The 20,734-nt window shown below is 38.2% G+C and overlaps 1 protein-coding gene across 19 annotated transcripts in view; it reads right to left on the reverse strand.

Moving 5' to 3' along the window:
• Window positions 1-20,734, reverse strand: part of GDPD4 (glycerophosphodiester phosphodiesterase domain containing 4) — a 119,910-nt gene that overhangs the window by 17,246 nt on the left and 81,930 nt on the right. For 13 of the 19 annotated variants that reach the window (XR_012015717.1, XR_012015716.1, XR_012015714.1 and 10 more), the window contains 4 exons: window positions 20,195-20,342; window positions 15,750-15,832; window positions 14,961-15,010; window positions 3,782-4,419 (listed from right to left, as the gene is read on the reverse strand). Coding sequence is in view for 6 of the 19 variants with exons in the window: in XM_072794749.1 (XP_072650850.1) it covers window positions 14,961-15,010; window positions 15,750-15,832; window positions 20,195-20,342 (281 nt within the window). In the remaining 13 variants the exon portion in view is untranslated. Of the gene's footprint in view, window positions 1-3,781; window positions 4,420-14,960; window positions 15,011-15,749; window positions 15,833-20,194; window positions 20,343-20,734 lie in introns of those variants that run through there. The other 6 variants (XM_072794749.1, XM_072794750.1, XM_072794753.1 and 3 more) reach the window with 4 other exon arrangements.

Raw genomic sequence — 20,734 nt, forward strand, 5'->3', positions numbered from 1 at the left:
TCTAGGTGCTGAGATCCTTCCCTGTTTTGGACACAAAAGGTCTTGGCAAACTCTCACCTACTGGAGCTACTAAGAACAAACAAGCATGTGCAGACAATCATAAAGTTTTGAGAGACAACAAGAGCTGGAGCAGGGTTGAATAATAAGGTTCATCTCTTACACCAGACCACTCTTCCAAGACTCAGAGAGATGGCTGCTTTACCTAAGGCATGGAAATCAACACAGTCAAGGAAAATGAAGAAATAGAGGAATGTGTTCCAAATGCCAGAACAAGATAAAACCTCAGAAAAAGACCCTAATGAAAAAGAGATAAGTGATTTACCTACCAAAGAGTTGAAAATTATGGCAATAAGTATGTTCACCAAGGTCAGGAAACAATGAATAAACAAATTTAAGAATTTCAACAAAGAAACAGAAAATACAAGAAAATACCAAGCAAAAATTACAGACCTGAATAATACAATAAATGAACTGGAAAAATTCAACAGAGGGGTTCAACAGCATACTAGATAAAGCTAAAACAGGACAAGCAAACTTGAAGGCAGCAGTGGAATTCATCCAATCAGAAGAGTAAAAAGGATAAAAAATAGTGAAGATTGCTTAAGGAGCTTATTGGGCCATATCAAGTGGACTAATATGCACTTTATAGGGGTTCCAGAAAAAAGAAAAGAGAGGGAAAGGGGTAGAAAAGTTATTTGGAAAAATAATGGTTGAAAACTTTCCTAACCTGGGGAATGAAGCTGATATCCAGGTCCAGAAAATCTTAAAAGTAGCAAGAGGAAAACAATTTGTTACATACAAGGGAACCCCATAAGATTATAAGCAGATTTTTCAGCAGAAACTTTGCAGGCCAGGAGAAAGTGGCACCATGTATTCAAAGTACTAAAAAAAAAAAAAAAAAAAAAAAAAAAAGCATTATCAAGAATATTCTATCCAGCAAAGTTAGCCTTTGGAGCTGAGAGAGTTAAAGAGTTTTCCAGATGAGCAACAACTGAAGGAGTTTAGCACCACTAGACCAGCCTTAAATGTTAAAGGGACTTCTTTAAGCTGATATGAAAGAGTGTTACTTAGTAACAGGAAAATACATGAAAGTACCAATCTCATTGATAAAAGTAAATATACAATTAAATTCAGAATAATCTAATGTAATGCTGGTGTGATCCAGTATAAAGGCTAAAAATCACAATAAAAATAACTATATAATAATTTGCTAATGGATATACAAGATAAAGAGATTTAAATTGTGACCTCAAAAAATGTGGGGGTGTAAAGTAAAAATGTATAGCTTTAGTATGTGTTCAAACGCAAGTTGTTGGGGGATCTCTGGATGGCTCAGCGGTTTGGTGCCTGCCTTCGGCCCCGGGGCGTGGTCCTGGAGTCCCGGGATCAAGTCTATGTGGGGCTCCCTGCATGGGGCCTGCTTCTCCCTCTGCCTGTGTCTTTGCCTCTCTCTCTCTGTGTCTCTCATGAATAAATAAAAAAAAAAACCCTCAAGTTGTTATCAAATTAAAGTAGATTATTGTGTTATACATAAACTTCATGGTAAACACAAAGCAAAGTCTTATGGAATATACACAAAAATAAAGAGAAAAGAGCCCAAGTATGCCACTACAGAAAATTTTCAAATCACAAAGGGAAGGAGCAAGAGAAAAAGAAAGGAACAGAAGAATTACAAAACAGCTATAAAACAATTAACAAAATGGCAATAAGCGCATACCTATAAATAATTACTTTAAATGCAAATGGACTAAGTTCTCCAACCAAAGGAGAATAGCTGAATGTATAAAAAACAAGACCCAACTATATGCTACCTATAAGAGACTCACTTCAACTTTAAGGATACACAGACTGAAAGTGAAAGGATTGAAAAAGATATTCCATGCACATGGAAACCAAAAGAGAAATTCCACTGGGCAGTCAGGGTGGCTCAGCAGTTTAGCACCACCTTCAGCCAGGGTCTGATCCTGGAGACCCAGGATCCAGTTTCATTTCGGGCTCCCTGCATGAAGCCTGCTTCTCCCTCTGCCTGTGTCTCTGCCTCTCTCTCTCTCTCATGAATAAATAAATAAAATCTTAAAAAGAAAAAAAATCCATTATTACATTTCCTTTATCCATTCCTCCATCAACAAACATTTAGGTTGTTCCCGTATCTTGGCTATTGTGAATAGTGCTGTGCTGCAATAAACATGGGAGTACAGATATCTCTTAATGGTACTGGTTTCATTTCCTTTGGATGTGTTCCCAACAATAGCGGAATTGCTGGATCATATGGTAGTTCTATTTTCTTATTTTTTGAAGCACCTCTCTACAGTTTTCCATAGTGGCTCTAACAATTTACATTCTCATCAGCAGTGTGTAAGAGTTCCCTTTTCTTGCCATCCTCACTAACATACGTTATCTTTTGTCTTTTTGATAATAACCATTCTAACAGGTGTGAGGTGATTTCTCTTTGTGGTTTTGATTTTAATTTTCCTGATAATTAATGATGTTTTCATGTGCTTATTGGCCATTTGCATATCTTCTTTTGAGTAATGTCTACTCAGGTCTTGTTCCCACTTTTTACCCAAGTATGTATGTTTGTACGTGTGTGTGTGTGTGTGTGTGTGTGTGTGTGTATTTGCTGTTGAATTGTAGGAGGTCCTTATATATTTTGGATTTAACCTTTTATAAGAAATAGGGTTGCAACCATTTTTCCCTTCTGTAGGTTGCCCTTTCCCTCTGTTGTTTCCTTTGCTTTGCAGAAGCTTTTTATTTTTACTTTTTTAAAGAGGCTTATTTGAGAGAGAGAAAGAGAGAGAGGAGGAACAGAGGGAAAGGGAGAGAAGAGAGAGAATTCCAAGTAGACTCCTTGCTGAGCATAGAGCTGGATGTGGGGCTCAATCCTGCAACCCTGAGATCATGACCTGAGCTGAAATCAAGAATCAGATGCTTAACTGACTGAGCCACCCAGGTACCCCTTTACTACAATTTTTTTAAAAGGACAAATATAGAATTTAAGATTGATATTAAGGTTTTGTTGGACTAATGCTGTCTAGAGCATGCCTGGTGATAGTTCTTCCACTGTCACCTTGAAGAATTACTTAAATATTTATAAATAATTACATTTAGATTTTTTATTATAGTTCTGTTTAACTTGATTCATCCACTAGATTAACTTTTATCTGAGAGAAGTGGCAATACCCTAACCTTAGTGTCAAGAGGATAAAGCTCTAGAGGATATGCTTGGTTTGATTAATAAAGTATCTAAAAATATTCCACTTTTATCTCATTGCATTGCTTCTTTCACTTGGTAGATCCATGCTTGCCTTCTTTGGAATCCTCCAAATCGGTAAGTCTCCAGACACTTGCTGTGGCTCTGATTTTTGCTCAAGGTCTAGGGCCATTGGGTGGGCATGGGATTATGCCCATCATCCCATTGGAGAATCAGCCATCAACAAGCTATTAGGAAGCATCTCACTACACGCTAGATCACAGAATGTGCATGTAAGATGATCTTTCCTCCAACTCATGCCCATGTCTATGCCGTTTCTCATTCTCTGACTTAGGATGGCATCACTTTTGAACTCATCCCCTAGTTTCTGTCAACCTGAGTGATCACAGAAGGGTTCAAAGAATACACCATTTCTCTTCTGGGTTCCTGAGAGGTTGTCTTTATTCCCATGCTGATACGCACAAAGCCATTCCTTTAGCAGGGAGTGTTATGAAGGGTTAAGATGAGAAACCCTGTAACATCAGAGAACAACCAGCTCCAGCTCCAAGACCACAACTCCCTTGCCCATACCTTTGAGATGCATTCTTTATGGAAAATGCTAGACCAGAGTGATCCTCCTGAGAGCCTCAATGGCCCTCTGCACTCCTTTCTTGACCACTATCCACCATCACCACTCTTACGCACAGAAACAAAAAGGAAGAAGAAGGCAAGATGTAGCTAATTCTTCTTTGAAAGCAGCCCAGAGGAGAATATGCTGGATGTGGTAGAAAACATAAGAGAGGATTCTTGGGAGGGCTCACTACTGGAGGTATTTTCAGGTTCTGTTTCAGATTCAAGGATCTCTAAGGAAGAAATTGTTGGTTTATTCATCTTCGGGGAAGGTAATGCAGTTTGGAAGGTAGCCTTTCTGGTAGCATCCCATGTGGGTTCAAATGACTTCTCGGTGGATGCCAGCTGTCTAACAGCATCCTTCTGAGGCATCAGTGGTTTTATGGTTTTCTTGGCTTGCTCTGGTTCACTGGCTTTCTTCTTGGGGACTACTAAAAAATGACGAGTGCCTGGGTGTTTCTTTGTGTTCTTGGTTAAAGTTGGGTAGAGGGCTGCTAGAGTCCAAGGACTTTCCATAACTCGGAAGGGAGCCTTTGTGGATACATTTGAAGATCCTTGACTTCCCTGTTCTCTCTTTTGGAGGCTTATACTTTTAGGATCTGTGGGATAAAACAACAAAAACACAGATTCCTCAAATGTCACTTCTCCAATCTTTGCCAGTCATGTGGTGAAATTTTATCTTTAAAACATTAGTCCCTCTCGTACCATCTCACATTCTTTCCCCCCTTAGTTTTCCCTACCCCAAATTTTGTGCAGCTTTTATTATGGTCTTCCAATTCAGCATGGTGCTGGAGTTTAAGAGTCTAGTGTGTGAGATTTTAGGCCAACATGGAAGCCCTCAGAAGGCAGGAAGTGACATCTACTTAAAATTCAGGCATTTCACAACCATTGCTTCCACATCAATTTGAACAGACAAATGAATACATCCTTAATTAGAATGGGAACTTTTTAAGGGCAGAGACTTTATCTTGCTTGACACTATATACACAGTGCTCAGAAGTGTCCTAAGTGCTCAAAAAATAATTTTAATCTAATTGATAGAAAAATAAATGATGGAGACTACATTTACTAATGGAGCTAGGAAACTGAATCTTACAAAAGACAAATTAAAAACTGGGTAATAGGGATCCCTGGGTGGCGCAGCGGTTTAGCGCCTGTCTTTGGCCCAGGGCGCGATCCTGGAGACCCGGGATCTAATCCCACGTCGGGCTCCCGGTGCATGGAGCCTGCTTCTCCCTCTGCCTGTGTCTCTGCCTCTCTCTCTCTCTCTGTGACTATCATAAATAAATAAAAAATAAATAAATAAAAATAAAAACTGGGTAATAATTAAAACTAAGAAAACAGCTTAAAATCATCTAAGGTTTTACCACGTGGTCATGAACTGTGGGGCTAAAATCTACAAGATAATGAGAATCCAAAGTAAACCAAGAACTCCATTGTTTTTGCCCTGAGTGTAATATCAATCTTGAAGAAATGGCTGCATACATCAACTTCATTTCTGTCAGCTTCACAGGAAGAAAAGGATTACAACGGCACTCTTTAAATGGAATTTGTAGGTCAATTCCATGACAACTAGTATTTATTAGGTTTTCTAATTCATAAATGTGGCATATTGGTCCATTTATTTGTGCCTTCTCTCAGTAAATTTTTGTAGCTTTCAGTGGCCAACCATATCTTCTTTGTGAGAACTTGCAACATTTTCCTTAAATTTATTCCTATTTTGTTTTTATGGTATTGTAAATGATATTTAAAATTTTAGGTACTTAATCCCTTTTGGCTTCATTTTTGAGTATGGTGTAAGAAAGTGGTCCAGTTTCATTCTTTTGCATGTGGCCGTCCAGTTTTCCCAGCATCCCTTGTTGAGGAGACTTTTTCTCATTGCATATTCTTTCCTTCACTGTCAAAGAAAAACTGACCATATAGTTGTGGTTTATTTCAGAGTTTTTTTTTTTTTTTTTTGTTCTATTGATCTATGTGCCTATTTTTGTGCAAGTACCATACTGTTTTAATTACTACAAGTTTGTAATATAACTTTAAGTCCAGACTCATGGTGCCTCTAGTTTTGCTTTTCAAGATTATTTTGGCTACTTGTGGTCTTTTTTGGTACCATACAAATTCTAGAATTGTTTGTTCTAGTTGTGAAAAATGCTGTTGGTATTTTGATAGGAATTGCATTAAGTGTGTAGATTGCTTTGGGTAGTATAGACATCTTAACAATACTTTTTCTTCCAATCCATGAGCATGAAATGTCTTTTCGTTTCTTTTTGTCAACTTTGATTTCTTTCATCAGCGTTTTATATAGTTTTCAGAGTACACGTCTTTCATCTCTTTGGTTAGGTTTATTCCTAGGTATTCTATTATTTTTGGTACAATTATAAACGGGATTGTTTCCTTGATTTCTTTTCCTGCTGCTTCGTAATTAGTGTATAGAAATGCAACAGATTTCTGTGCATTGATTCTGTACCCCATGATTTTACTGAATTTATCAGTTCTAGCAATTATTAGAATCTAGAGATTCTAATAGAATCTTTTAGCTTTTCTATATATAGAAATGTCATCTGAAAAATTCTTCCTTACTGATTTAGATGACTTTTATTTTTTTGCTGAGTATTTTTGTGGCTAGGACTTCCAATATTATGTTGAATAAAAGTGGTGAGAGTGGACACCTTGTTTTATTCCTGACCTTAGGGGAAAAGCTCTCAGTTTTTCCTCATTAAGGATGATGTTAACTGTGGGTTTTCCACATATGGATTTTATTATGTTGAGGTATGCTCCCTCTAAACCTATTTCATTGAGGTGTATTTTTTTTTTATCACGTATGAATGTTGTGCTTTGTCAAATGCTTTTTCTGCATCTATTGAAATGATCACATGGTTCCTATCCTCTTATTGATGTGATGTACTGATTGATTTGTGCAAATTCTGAACCACCCTTGCAAACCAGAAATAAATCCCACTTGATCATAGTGAATGATTTTTTTTAAAATGTATTCCTGGATTCAGTTTGCTGTTGAAGATTTTTGCATCTGACATTCAAAGCCAGTTTCCTTGTTGATTTTCTGTTTAGATGACCTGGCCATTGATGTAAGTGGAGTGTTAAAGTCCCCTACTATTACTGTATTACTATAGATTAGTTCCTTTATATTTGCTATTAACTGGTTTATGTATTTGGATGTTCCCATGTTGGGTGCATAAATATTTACAACTGTTATGTCTTCTTGTTGTATTGTCCCCTTAATGATTATACAGTGCCCTTCTTCATCTTTTGTTACAGTTTTAAAGTCAATTTCGTCTAAGTATTGCTACCTCAGCTTTCTTTTCACATCCATTTGCATGATAAATGTTTCTCTATCTTCTCACTTTCAATCTGTATGTGTCTAGGTCTGAAGTGAGTCTCTTGTAGGCAGCATATAGATAAAGTTTTTTTAATCCACTCTATCAACCTGTGTCTTTTAATTGGGGCATTTAGTCCATTTACATTCCATGTAATTACTGATAGGTATGTATTTATTACCATTTTGTTATTTGTTGTGTGTTTGGTTTTGTGGATTTTTCCCTCACCTTAAGTTGGCTTTCTTTAGTGAGGTACTTTGCTTCCTTTTTATTTTTTGCGTATCTATCATTTGTTTTTGATTTTTTGTTCCCATTAGGTTTGTAGATAACACCTTTGTATATGGCAATCTATATTAAGTTGATGGTCACCTAAGGTTGAACCCATTTTTTACTCCTCTCCTCCCCGCATTATAGATATATGGTATGACACTTCACATCATTTCATCTTGTGAGTTCCTTGACCGATTTCTACAGATATACTTTTTTTTTTTTTTTTACTGGTTTTCCTTTCCAGTCAGAGTCCTCTTTAAAATTTCTTATAGGGTTGGTTTAGTGGTCATTAACTCCTTTAACTTTTGTCTGTCTGGGAAACTCTTTCTCTCTCCTTCTATTCTGAATGCTAGCCTTATTGGATATACTATTCTTGACTGCAGATTTTTCTCTTTCAGCATTTTGAATATATTATGCCACTCCCTTCTGGCCAGCAGAATTTCTGCCAAAAAATCCACCAACAGCCTTGAGGGGTTTCCCTTGTAACATTCTCTTTTCTCTTGCATTTAAAATTTGTTATCACTGCTTTTTGCTATTTTAATTACTATGTGTCTTGGTATGGATTTCCTTGGGTTGATTTTTGTTGGAAGGTCTCTGTGCCTCCTGGATCTGAATTTGTTTCTTTCCTCAAATTCAGAAAGTTTTCAGCTTTTATTTCCCCAACACTTTTCTGCCCACTTTGTTCTTTTTCTTCTGAGATCCCTATAATGTGAATGTTATTACACCTGATGGGAGTCACCAAGTTCTCTAAGTCTATTCTCATTTTGCATATTTTTTTTTTCTCTCACCTGTTCAGCATGATTACTTTCCACTACTCTCTATCCTCCAGGTGGCTGATCCATCCTTCTGATGCTTCTAGCTTGGTATTTTTCCCACCTAGTATATTTTTAATTTCAGTGATTGTGGTTCATCTCTGATTGTTTTCTTTCATATCTTTGTTAAGGGTTTCACTGATGTCACCCACTCTTTTCTCAAGTCCAGTATATTTATGATCATTACTTTAAATTTTTTATCAGGCATATTACTTATCTCTGTTTCCCTTAGGTCTCTTGCTATGATTCTGTCCTGTTCTTTCATTTGGGACATATTCCCCAGTGTCATTTTGACACTCTCTGTGTCTGTTTCTGTGCATTAGCAAAGTCAACTACATCTTTTGTTCTTCAAAGTAGTGGGTGGGGCACACATTTTTAACAAGATGGCACTAGTCCTCTTCCATAGAGGAAGCACAGCCACTGCAAAAACAGGAACCAGACAGAAACAGGAAACACTGCAAAGGACACATGGGCTGGACACACAGTTTTAACAAGGTGTGCCCATTATCCATGGGAAATGACCAGTTGCCACTGCATGTAGGCCCTGCAAACTACAGTTAAGAGATGTGGTATTGGCAAGATTTGTGCTGGTTTTTTGGGGAAGGGGACCCGCAGCACCAGTACTGAGGCAAACCTGGCTTAAGGGTGTGGGGTGGAGTATAAGCAAGTTAGGTAGTGAATGCTAGTGCTACACTGGTTCCCACAAAGGACCATGTGTTTATATGCAGTGGGGCAAGGGAGGTAAATGGTGCCTGCCAGCTTCTTTGGTCCTGAAGAAGCTCTCAGTGAACTCTGAGATTAGTAAATAACCCTCCCACCTCTATGCCCCAGGAGGTTTTCAAACTGCTTCCATGCTGTATCTCTGTGGGCTATTTGTTGCACTGTCTCTTTAAGGGTGAGGACTCAGTTTCCTATTGCCCTCCTGACTCTCCTAAAGCCAAGCCTACTGATTTTTAAAGTTCCAGGGTTTAAGTCCCACTGGTGGTAAGAACTCATGAAATTTAGCCCCTGTGGCTTTTTTCTTTTCTTTTTTTCTGATTTTATTTCTTTCACAGAGAGAACACAAGCAGGGAGAGGGAGAAGGAGGGGCAGGTTCCCTGCTGAGCAGAGAGCGTGTGTCAGGGCTCAATCCCAGGACCCTGGGATCATGACCTGAGCCAAAGGCAGACACTTAACCAACCGCACCACCCAGGCACTCCAACCCTCATCCCTCTGGTTCTCAAAGCCAAATGTTACAGGGATTCATCTTCCCTGTCCAGGCTTCCAGGTGTGACGGTCTGTTTTCCCTCCCCTCTCCACAGCCATAGCTCCATCCCTCAAGTGGCCAAACCTGTGAGGTTCAGTTCTGCATTGTGTATCTGCCCTTCTATTCTCTTTGATGTGGCCTCTTCTCTACATTTAGTTATGGAGTTCTACCAGTCTCTGGGACATTTTCTGGGTCATTTACACTGACATGAGGGTTAACTATCTGCATCCATGGGATGAGGGGAGCTTATCAGAGTCCTCTTACTCTGCTGTCTGTCCTGGGAAGTCTAGAATTTTTAAAATGTAATTAATAATATCTGCACATGAGGAGTGTTTTCTCCCCTTCCTTTATGCTTGTTATTTATCTTACTAACTTGGCTGGGATCTCCAGCACAATGCTGAATACAAGTGCTGAGAGCAGATATACTTGCCTTATTTCTGATCTTAGAGGGAAAACATTCATTGTTTCACCATTAAAAATGATATTGGCTGTTGGTTTTTGTAGATATTTTTCATCAGATTGAGGAAGTTTCATTCTACTAGTTTTCCCAGAGATTTTTATCATATATGGGTATTGACTTTTGTCAAATATACTATTTTATTAATTCACTGAATTATATTAATTTTCAAATGATATGTCCATTGTTTTTTTTTATATGTCCATCTTACACTACTGGGATAAACCCCACTTGCTCATGACTTATTATCTTTTTTATATACTGATGAATTCAATTTGCTAATATTTTGTTAGAGATTTTTAGTTCTAAGTTCATAATAATATTGATCTATAAATTTAGTTATTGTAATATCTCTGTCACAAGGTTTTATATGAGGGTAGTGGAAGCCTCAAAAACTGCTGGAAAACGCTGCTTCTTTTTTTCTGAGTTGGTATAAAATCAGCATTATTTCTTAAATATTTGATTAACCATTGAAACTCCTTGGGCCTGGACTTTTGGTGAGGTTTTTGGGATACACATTTGATTCTAATAGTGAATTATTAAAATTTTCTATTTCTTCTTCTCTCAGTTCTGGTAAGCCACATACTTCAAGGAATTTATCTATTTCACTTAAGTTTAAACTTTAATGGCACAAAAATATTCCTAATTTTCCTTTTTATGTTTAGGATCTGGATAATCTGTTTTTCATTCATATCTGGAGTCAATCTCTCTCTCTCTTCCTCTTTCCTCCCTCTCTCATCTTGCTAAGGGTTTATCAATTTTATTAATCTTCTCCAAAAATCAACTTTTCACTTTTTTCATTTTCTCTATTTTTTTTTTTTTTTAGTGTCTTCTATTTTATTGATTCCTGCTATTGTTATTATTTCCTTCCTTTCACTTGGGGGAAAATGTAGTCTTTTTTTCCTAGATTCTTGAGGTAGAAACTTCATCAATATTAAACTTTCTTCCTTCTAAAATTTAAAGTTACAAATTTCCAAGTCCTGCTTTAGGTTTATCCCACAAATTTCATTGTTGTAGATGCATCATCATTTAATTTCAAATATTTTCTAATTTCTCTTGTGATTTATCCCATGATCAATGAGATGTTTAGAAATACATTAATTTCCAGCACTTAGAGACTTATCTAGATACTTCATGAATGTTAATTCCCAGTTTAATTTTGTTGTGGTCACAGAACATACTTTAAGATTTTAGTCTTTTGAAATTTATTGAGACTTGTTTTATAGCTTGTCAGATAGTCTATTTTGGCAAATATGCCACATGCATTTGAAAATATTATATATTCTTCAGTTGTTCTGTATATTTTATCTCACTTAGATCAAGGTGTTGTTCAGACTTCTATATTCCTGATTTGATTTTTTGTGTGTTTTGTTGTTCTTGTAGGTACTAAGAGAGGAAGTTAACATGCCTAAGTATGACTTCTCTCAGTTTTGTTTCATGTGTTTATAGAGTTCTAATTATAATGTATATAATACATTATATTCTTGATATACTGACCTTTTCATCATTATCAAATCCTTCTTGATATACTGACCTTTTCATCATTATCAAATCCTTGTTTCCAGTAATGCTCCAAGTTTTGAAGTCATTTTTTTCAGGTATTATTTATTATGCTTATTGTTTGCATGGCATATCATTTTCCCAATCTTTTACTTTTGATCTTCTGTTGACTTTGTATTCAACTATTCTGTAGACAATATATGATTGGGTCCAGCTTTTTTCTATTTTCTATCCAGTCTGACAATCTCTACTTTTGAATATTTGGTCCATTTATATTTGATGTGATTAATAAAATGGCTAGATTTATGACAATCATGCTTCAACTTGGTTTCTGTTATTTTCTTCCTTTGGTGTCTTGTTCCTGAACCTAACTGCTATAAGACATTCTCCTGCTTTGAAGAAGTAAACTGCCTTGTGAGAGAGCCATATGACTGGGACCTAAAGTTAGGCTCTAGGAACTCAGAGAAAACCCTGGCAACAGTGATCAAGAAAACAGATAAAAACTTCAGTCCTACAACTTTAAGGAACTAAATTCTTCTAACAATGAGTGATCTTGGAGGAGGATTTAAAAGTCTCAGATGGGATTGCAGTCTAGGCATATACCTTGATTTTAGCCTGGTGAGACTTTATTTATTTTAGATTTTATGAGAGAGAGAGAGAGAGAGAGAGAGAGAGAACAGATGCAAGAGAGAGCAAGGGAGGGAGAGGGAGAAATCCCAAGCAGACTCCATGCTGAACATGGAGCCCAACATGGGGCTTGAACCTATAATCCCAAGATCACAACCCAAACTGAAACCAAGAGTTGGATACTCAACCAACTGAGCTACCCAGGTGACCCAGCCTGGTGAGACTCTTAAGTAGAAGACCTGGTTAACCCATGCCTGAACCTATGGCCCATAGAAATTGTGAGATGATAAATCTGTATTATTTTAAGCTGCTAAGTTTATAATAATTTGTTACACAGCAATAAAAAACTACTACAGAAATAGAGTCTACTCAAGATGAAGCACAGAAATTAAATAGTCCAAAAATAACAATGAACAGAGTCTCAGCAACCTATGGGATAGTATTGAACTTTCTAATATCCATGTAATTGGAATCTCAGAAGAGGGTAGGAACAGGAAATATTTGAAAAAATGAAGACTAAAAATTTATCCAATTTGATGAAAATTATACTGACTGATCTAAGAGTTCAGCAAACCCTAAGCAGGATACACACATGCACACACACACACATATCCAAGGTAAACCATAATCAAATTACTGAAGACCAGTAACAAAAGGAACAATCTTAAAAAGCAGCTAGAGAAAAAAAGGACATGTTACAAGTAGAACAACAGATAAAATGGGCATTTTTTTTTTTGCAAGACTTTCCATAAGAAACTAAACAAGGCAGAAGACAAAGGACTGATTACTTTACAGTGCTGAAAAATACATCCTAAAGCTAGAAAGTTGATGAATGCCTTATGGTGGCAGCAGCAGCTGCAGCAGTACTTGCCCATCCTGGAGGCTGTTGTGGCGCAAGATGTGAGTGACACTGTGCTTAGTGTCTGAGGCTCTATTCTCGAGTCTCAATGGATCTGGGCTGTGGTTTTAGCTTCAGTCTTTCTTGTTCCTTCCCTGATTCTAAACTTGGTCCTGTACCTTCTAGATATCTCTTAGGGGCACTCAAACAGCCTTTTAATACATTTTCTTTCTGCTTAGATCAGGCAAAACTGGTTTCTGTAACAGGCAACTAAAAAATCTTTAAAAAAAAAAACAGGAAAAATTCTTAATTCATTTTCTATTCATCTTATTTTCTCATCATTTCAACATAGTGGATAGGTGTGGTCAAGTTAACCAAGTACTTTTTCCTTCATCCGTTATTTATACACTTCTTTGAATTTTCCTTCAAAACTTCTCCTATACATACTTTCATCACCATTTCCATGTTTGTTTGTTTGTTTTCTCATTTCCTGGCTCTATTACTATTATGGGCTGAATTTTGGGCCCCCCAAGTTCACATGCTGAAGGGCCAACCCCCAGTACTTCACATCTGACTAGACATGGAAATAAGGCCTTTAAAAAAGTGCTTAAAATGAGACCTAATACAATCTAATTGGAGAAAAGAAAATCTAAACACACTGAGAGGCGCTGGTATGTGTGTATGCACAGAGGAAAGGCTATATGAGGAAACAGCAAGAAAGTGGCCATTTGCAAGCCAATGGGAGAGGCCTTAGAAGAAACCAAACCTGCTGACACATTGATTGGTCTTGGACTTTCTGCATCTAGAACAGAGATTATAAATCTCTGTTGTCTAAGCTATCTAAACTGTGGTATTCAGTTATAGCAGCTTTGGTTTACTAATACAACTACTGAAAATCATAAGGCTAAAGCCTTCAGACTTAACAGCCAGTAAAGCAATCTTTAAAATCCATATAACACAGAGTTACTTGAGATCTTTCTGCTCTGTGAGATTTGAGTGAGCTTAGTCTGAACCTTCAGTTTCATAGTATGCAAGACTATTGCTCTCCATTTAATTTATTCATATTTCTGTACTTATTTTTTTCATGGTTCCTATGGATCCATTCCTGCAACACTTAAGTATTTTATCAGTTCAACCCTCTGCCAGTTGGTGCATGGCATTTCAGGATCTTCACCACTATCAACAAGAAATTACATTAATTCATGATTCTATGATGGTACCAACTTTACCTAAGGCTCCAGGAGCTGTGGAAGAAATCTATCAAGTATTGCCCAGTCCTTTGCCTCATAATTGGTTTTCCTTTGACATTGCACAGGCTTCCCAACTAGTCACTCACCGTGTGATTATCCCCACAGCCTCCTGAAAAATAAAATCCAGCTCTCCTTCCCTTTACTGGGCCTATCTCACTTCCTCAGCCCCTGAGTTACTCTGCTAAATAATGTTACTCTGTTATACACAGAATTCTAAACATATTGCTCCCTTGAAGAAGCTCATTTGCCATCTCTTCATTGCTTATGTGCAGAGCCTAGACTCTAGTAAAGTCTTTCAGGATCTCTGCAGTTTTCTCCCTCCACCCTCCAACATACATCACCCCATAGAGCTCTACTGGGCATGACAGCTACTTTGGTAGCTGGACCTTGGTGCCTAGCTCAATGGCATCAACTGTCTACTTTTGCCTCCTTCCTTGCTGCTCTTTGGGGGCCAGGCCCCCTCTCTCTTGGGCCACCCTGCATGATAGCTTTCAATTATTTTCAGTCTTTCTTAGAGTGCCTGGCACAAAGAGGGTACTCAATAACTAACTGTGTGATGAATTAAGATATGAACAAGTGAACAAATAAACACCCATGCTCAAAATCTTCAAGAGGTCTCACTGCCAACATTTGAGAAAGTCCAAAATGAAGCCTATGTCAAGGACTCTCCAGCTGACAATTCTCAACTTCTCCCTGATTTTCCCCAGACTCCCTCAGCTCTTCTCAGAAGCATGAAAAGCAGGCTCCATGTCCTGGAGGCAGTGGGTAGGGATGAAGAGATAGGATCAGGGTAGACCTCTGACTTTACCTGTGTAAATGCTGGCATTATCGAACATTTCTTTTTTCCTCTCTCTCCACCTGGAAGGAAAGAGACTATCCATGAGCCTCATAGATCTCTTCCAAAAAAAGACAATAATCCAAGGCAGTGGTCAGAAAAGAAACACCATCCAGTCAAATTCTCACTTAAGTACAGGGTTTATATTTTCCTTTTTAAAGAATAACTCACAAATGATGAAATGATGGGTGTGATGAGGCCTAAACAACTATGGTCTCCTCTACCTAAAATTCTTCTACCTGGGTGTTCCCTTTCCCACCTTGAATCCTGCAATCCATAACATCTGCCTTGCAGGATTCTAAATGTCATCTTTTTGGACAAATAATAAGCCCATAGCCTAGAAAGAGGCGGTGATTTTCCAGGGTCCCCCAGCTACTAAAAGACAAAGCCAGGACTAAAGCCCAGGCTTCCCAGTTTGTGAACTTGCTTTGTTTCATGGAAGCAGGAAGATGAGGCACTTGTTCTGTACAACCTTCAAGCTTTGTCCTTTTACAACTGGTCCACAATGAATCTGTAGTAACAGGATTTGACTAGGCTTAAGTGAGAGTCCTTATTCTTAGAATATTGTTCTGTGTTGAATAGAAAGGACGTGAGGAGGTACAAGCAGCATGAGAAGTAATGAGATTTTAAACCCTGTCTTCCTGAGAGTTTGCCATGTGGGATTACAGGAAGAGTCTAAGCATTTTTTCTGAACTTTCCATAAGAACCACTTACACTTTAATCTTGGGAAATATTCATTTAAAATTACAAATATAGGCTTACCAATGAAAATAAAATATGGTAACAATGAGAACCGCAGAAATACTATCCATGAAAAGCCACATGAACATATAGTAACCTGGTGTCTGCAAAACAGAAAACAAAACAATTTTAAAAGACTACAGTTGGAAGGGATTTTTAGCTCACAAAAGCCAAGTCCTTTGCTCTCCTGCCAGGGCTGAGGGAAGAGCAGGGGGAGACGGGGCAGGCAAAGCAGATGGAAGAACTCTGATGTGGTCTCAAACACAGTGTGTACCTGCTCATAACCTAACAATCACCCCTTATATGTGCAGGGGACTCTACAAGGGACAGAACACTTCATAACCTTCATTCCCCTTAACCCTCAAAGACAGACGAGTCCCAGAGAAGTCACATAGCAAGGCTAATCTGGGCCCTAGACTATAGCCCAAGTTTCTTGAGTTCCACTGCTCCATGTTTCCATAGTATGGCTTCCCAAACCTGGCTGGACATCCAAATCTACCTGGGCAGCTTTTAGTAATACAAGGTCACAGGTCTCACTAAATCCCTCAGGAATTAGAATTTCTGCATTTTGAATAAGCTTCCCTGGTAATGCTGAAGCAACTAGTCTGTGAACCAGCATCCAGGAATTTTTCTTCTAAATCATCATGCTTCACGGACACCTGGGTGGCTCAGTGGCTGAGCATCTGCCTTCGGCTCAGGGCGTGATTCCAGGATCCAGGGTCAAGTCCTGCATTGGACACCTTGCAGAGAGCCTGCTTCTCTCTCTGTCTTTCATGAATAAATAAATAAAATCTTTTAAAAAATCATCATGCTTCAAATAAGCATGTTGAAATTATAACTCCTCCTTAACTAACAGATTGCCTTCTCCATGCTCTTTGCCTGAATCACCCATTTCCCAGAGCTCCATCTCCTGGTCCTCTTAATTTGAGTTTTATAATTACTTGATTTGATCCTCCCTTTTCACCTCATTGCTCCCTGACCAATTTTACTTGATGATGCCCCTGAGGGTGACACTTTTTACTTTTTCTTGAACCTTTCCTCACCCTATCCTAAGGTCGTTCTGTGAACTGAATAATAACCATAATAACAATAATAACAACAATAACAGTCATGATGACAACAATTAATAATTAATGAGCAGCCACAAGAGCTAAGGAAGCATTTGAAGCACTTTAAGGGTGTTTTCACATATCATCCTCACAACAGCCCACTAAGCATGTATAGTAGAAGTCCTTAAATAATTTCCACTAAAACCCTTAAAAAAAAAGACATGTATTTATTTACTTGAGAGAGAGAGAGAGAGAGAGAGAATGAGCAGGGAGAGGGGCCGAAGGGCAGAGAGAAGCAGACTCCCTTGGGCAGGGAACCCATTGGGCAGGGCTCAATCCCAGGACCCTGGCGGGGATCATGACCTGAGCCAAAGGCAGATGCTTAACTGACTGAGCCACCCAGGCACCCCTAAACCCAGGCTCTTAATCCCCTCTGGGAAAGAGTGACTAATAGCTTGGTCTACTCCAGGTTTCCCATCAGGTGAGCTGTCCATTTACTAAGAATCAGTCATTCTTCCTCCCTAAATGGCTTAGAACAGTGTACTTATTATAACTGTGCAGTGTAATTAAATGTTACTCAACTCTATAAATCTAAGTGATATGCCATTTTCAAGAAAACTAAGCCAATGCTTTGAAAATCTCAGTGAAGACAGAACAGGTTATTAAACTACAACGGAATGAAGTATGAGTGAAACACTGTTAAGAGATTGGGATAAGAGCATTATGAAAATCTGGGTGAATCCCTCATTCAGGCAGCTTCTTTCAGTGATTTTATGTTCTTGTTCTGCTTTAAGGAAACAAAACTTAGAAATCATAGCTGGTTCATTTGGGTGTTTAAATAAGCAAATGTAATATAGAATTCCACCCACTGAAGTAACCTCAAAAACTTTGTGTTACAAAGTAAACGAATATTCTAAATTAAAATGTATGAGGTATGTATGTGACAGATCATTTACAAAAACGACAATATTTCACCCAAAATGTAGGAATGTATATAGTGTGACTTTGCTGTTCCTCTCCATCAATAAATGAAGTCTATTTCTCCCCTACCCTACCTTGATTCTGGACTTGGCCATGTAATTGTCTTTGGCTCACAGACTACACACCAGGAAAGCCTTAAAAACTGTATGTGCACTGGGGCTTGACCTTTCTTATTGCTGGGAACCCACAGCCACCAGTTGAACATGCTCAAGCTGGCCTCCTTGAGGATGAGTGATCACATGAAGAAAGATCCCAGGCATTCCAGGTAAGACATGAGACATATGGATGCACTCATCCTACTCCTACACCAAGCTGGCTCAGACCAGAGGACCACTTAGCCATAACAAAAAATGTGACAAATAAATATTTGTCTTAAGGAACTACACTTGAGGTGTTTTTTTTTTTAAGTAGTAAAAGCTGACAGACTGTAAATACACACATGCACACACACACATACATTTATAATTCCCCACTTTAACCTCTTCAATTAACAGACCAATGATCAGAGTAGATCGTGATGGATTAAAAGTAATTCTGTTGTACTATCATTATCCTCAATTTCCTAATAAACAAAAAGAGGCACAGACAAGCTAACTAATGTTTCCAAGTGTGGTAGTGCCAAGACTTAAAACTGCATATTCTAACTCCAGAGTGTGAGCTGTTTGAGAAAACTCAGGTGATACTGGTCCCACTTTCCTGAACAAAGTGACATTGGAGTCTTTAAAAAAGCCAAAGCCACATATAGAAAAAAGTTTCTTTTTAAACTTTATATCCTTTTGTACTCTTTGAATTTTGAATCACATGAATTTATTGTCAATTCAAATAGTATCAATCCAAGTATTAAAATAAAAAGATTTAATAAAGCTTCATTTAATATATACAAAGGGACAACTCTGATACATTACTGATTTAGGGGACAGGATTATGGAGTGGTATGTTGCTTTCAGATTTATGTATTTTTATAATGACTGAATTTCATATAATGAACAGGCTTACTTTGTAATCAATTTTTAAAAACAAAATGTTATAAAAATATCAGGGAAGGAAAGGAAAATTATATGAGGACAGACAAATAGAAAGGCTTCACCTAGCCAAGGGACCTGCCATTCAAGGTTTTCTTCAAGGTCATCCCCAGAAAGTTACCCAAGCCACTGAGAACAAAGGTATCAGTAATTTTACACTGCCACCAGACCTCAATGTAGTACTGGCTCTATGAGACTGTGTCCTGACCCTGATTCTTTTTCTCCTGGTCCTGACCCTAAGCAAGGGCTAGTGACGCCCTGGTCCTGACTCTAAACAAGGGCTAGTGATGCCCAGAGGGATGGTGAAGGCAACTGAAATTTATGCTTCTCATTTGGGCTTCTCTGCTTAACTGCATACCTTTTTAAGACAGCTTGGAGTTTGGGTTTTTACTCTCAACTAGACACTTCTCTGAATTGAGGCTCTTTGGTGACTAGGAAGTGAAATTTTAAAATTACCTAAAAGTGACTAGAAAAGTTATGGGACCTGAGTAGGATTTCATTCAGGAGCAGGGAAAGGCTAACTCACAGAGCAGTTTAAACAATGAAGAGAAATTAAGCTCATTTCTGTTGTACACTATTGTGTCCAGCTCAGTCAAGCTACTTTAACAGATAAGAGCTTGGTAGCAGTTAACTGGTTATCCAGGGCTGCTTCCACAGATAACAAATTATAGGAGTTTAGCTGTGATTATAACCCAAGTGTTCAGGTCCCTAAACCTTTGACAATAAGCAGTATCAGGGATAGGAGGGCAATCAAGTTAGGTGGCTGGACACTAGCTCTCTCTTTTCCTTTTTAAAAATTTTATTTACCTATTTTGAGAGAGAGGATGCAAGTTGGGGGAGGAGCAGAAGGAGAGGGAGAATCTCAATCACACTTCACACTGAGCTCAGGCCCTGAGACTGACTCTTCTTTTCAAAAGCATTTTGTTCAGGACACACAGTTTTCACTTTGGAGTCAAATATACTTGGTTTTCTCCACACAACCCAGGTCATTGTCATCATTGCCATGCGTCTAGGAAGGTGGGGCTACCGTAACAAAACTCTGGAGTCAAACCTCATTCTGAATGTGGCATCATATGACTATGTCCAAGAATCTTAATATCTTCAAATTTCACTTTCTTCATGGGGATAATAAGAATGTGTAACTGAGAGGGTCAAATTACATAGTGCATGAAAAACATATTGTGAAGACTCAATAAATGGCAGTTATTATAACAATATTAATTTCTCTCTGCAAATCACAGAAGGATGTGGGTGAGAGAAGGGAAAAGAATGCCTTATTTCCAATATCACAGAGGTCTCTGCTATTAAGTAGCTCCCCAGGGGGTCTGCACAGTGGACAATGTAGGGGTGGGATAAAGGACTTTCATTCCTACTATACCAGACTTGAAAAGAACAATCTGGACAACCAGCTCACCATGAAGAAGTAAGGGTGATTTATCTGCCTCAGGATCTGAATGTTGTCTGTGGTCACTGAATGAATCCTGGAGCACCAGGCCAGTGAGTAGAGCCAAGGTTCATTGACGATGTATAAATTGATTGTGATGTTAGCTGCTTTATAATCTCTGGAATAAAAACAGAATCCACAGGGAATTTAGACTTAATCTCACTTTCCTCATCTAAAAGGGTAACAAACCACCAGGTTTGGAAGAGGCCGCTGCTTAAATCACTAGAAGCAGCTGGTCCTGTGACAACTTATGATAATGCAGAACGGGTTTATGTTGCAATGAGGTAAAGGACTGGATTTAATACCTAACCAACATGATATGTTAGTAAAGTAGATGTCCTGAGGAGGAAAAAAAAAGAAAGTAGGAAAAAAAGACAAAGCACTATTTGTAGCATTTGCCAATTTCTATGGTGTAAATACTTCTACCTTAGCCAATTTTAAGCTACCACTGGTCAAACAGATCTGCAAAGCTTCTGAATATTTAATAAATGACTCCCATGTGCTGACATG

This window comes from Canis lupus, chromosome 23 (genome assembly GCF_048164855.1).
Source record: "Canis lupus baileyi chromosome 23, mCanLup2.hap1, whole genome shotgun sequence".
NCBI lineage: Eukaryota > Metazoa > Chordata > Mammalia > Carnivora > Canidae > Canis > Canis lupus.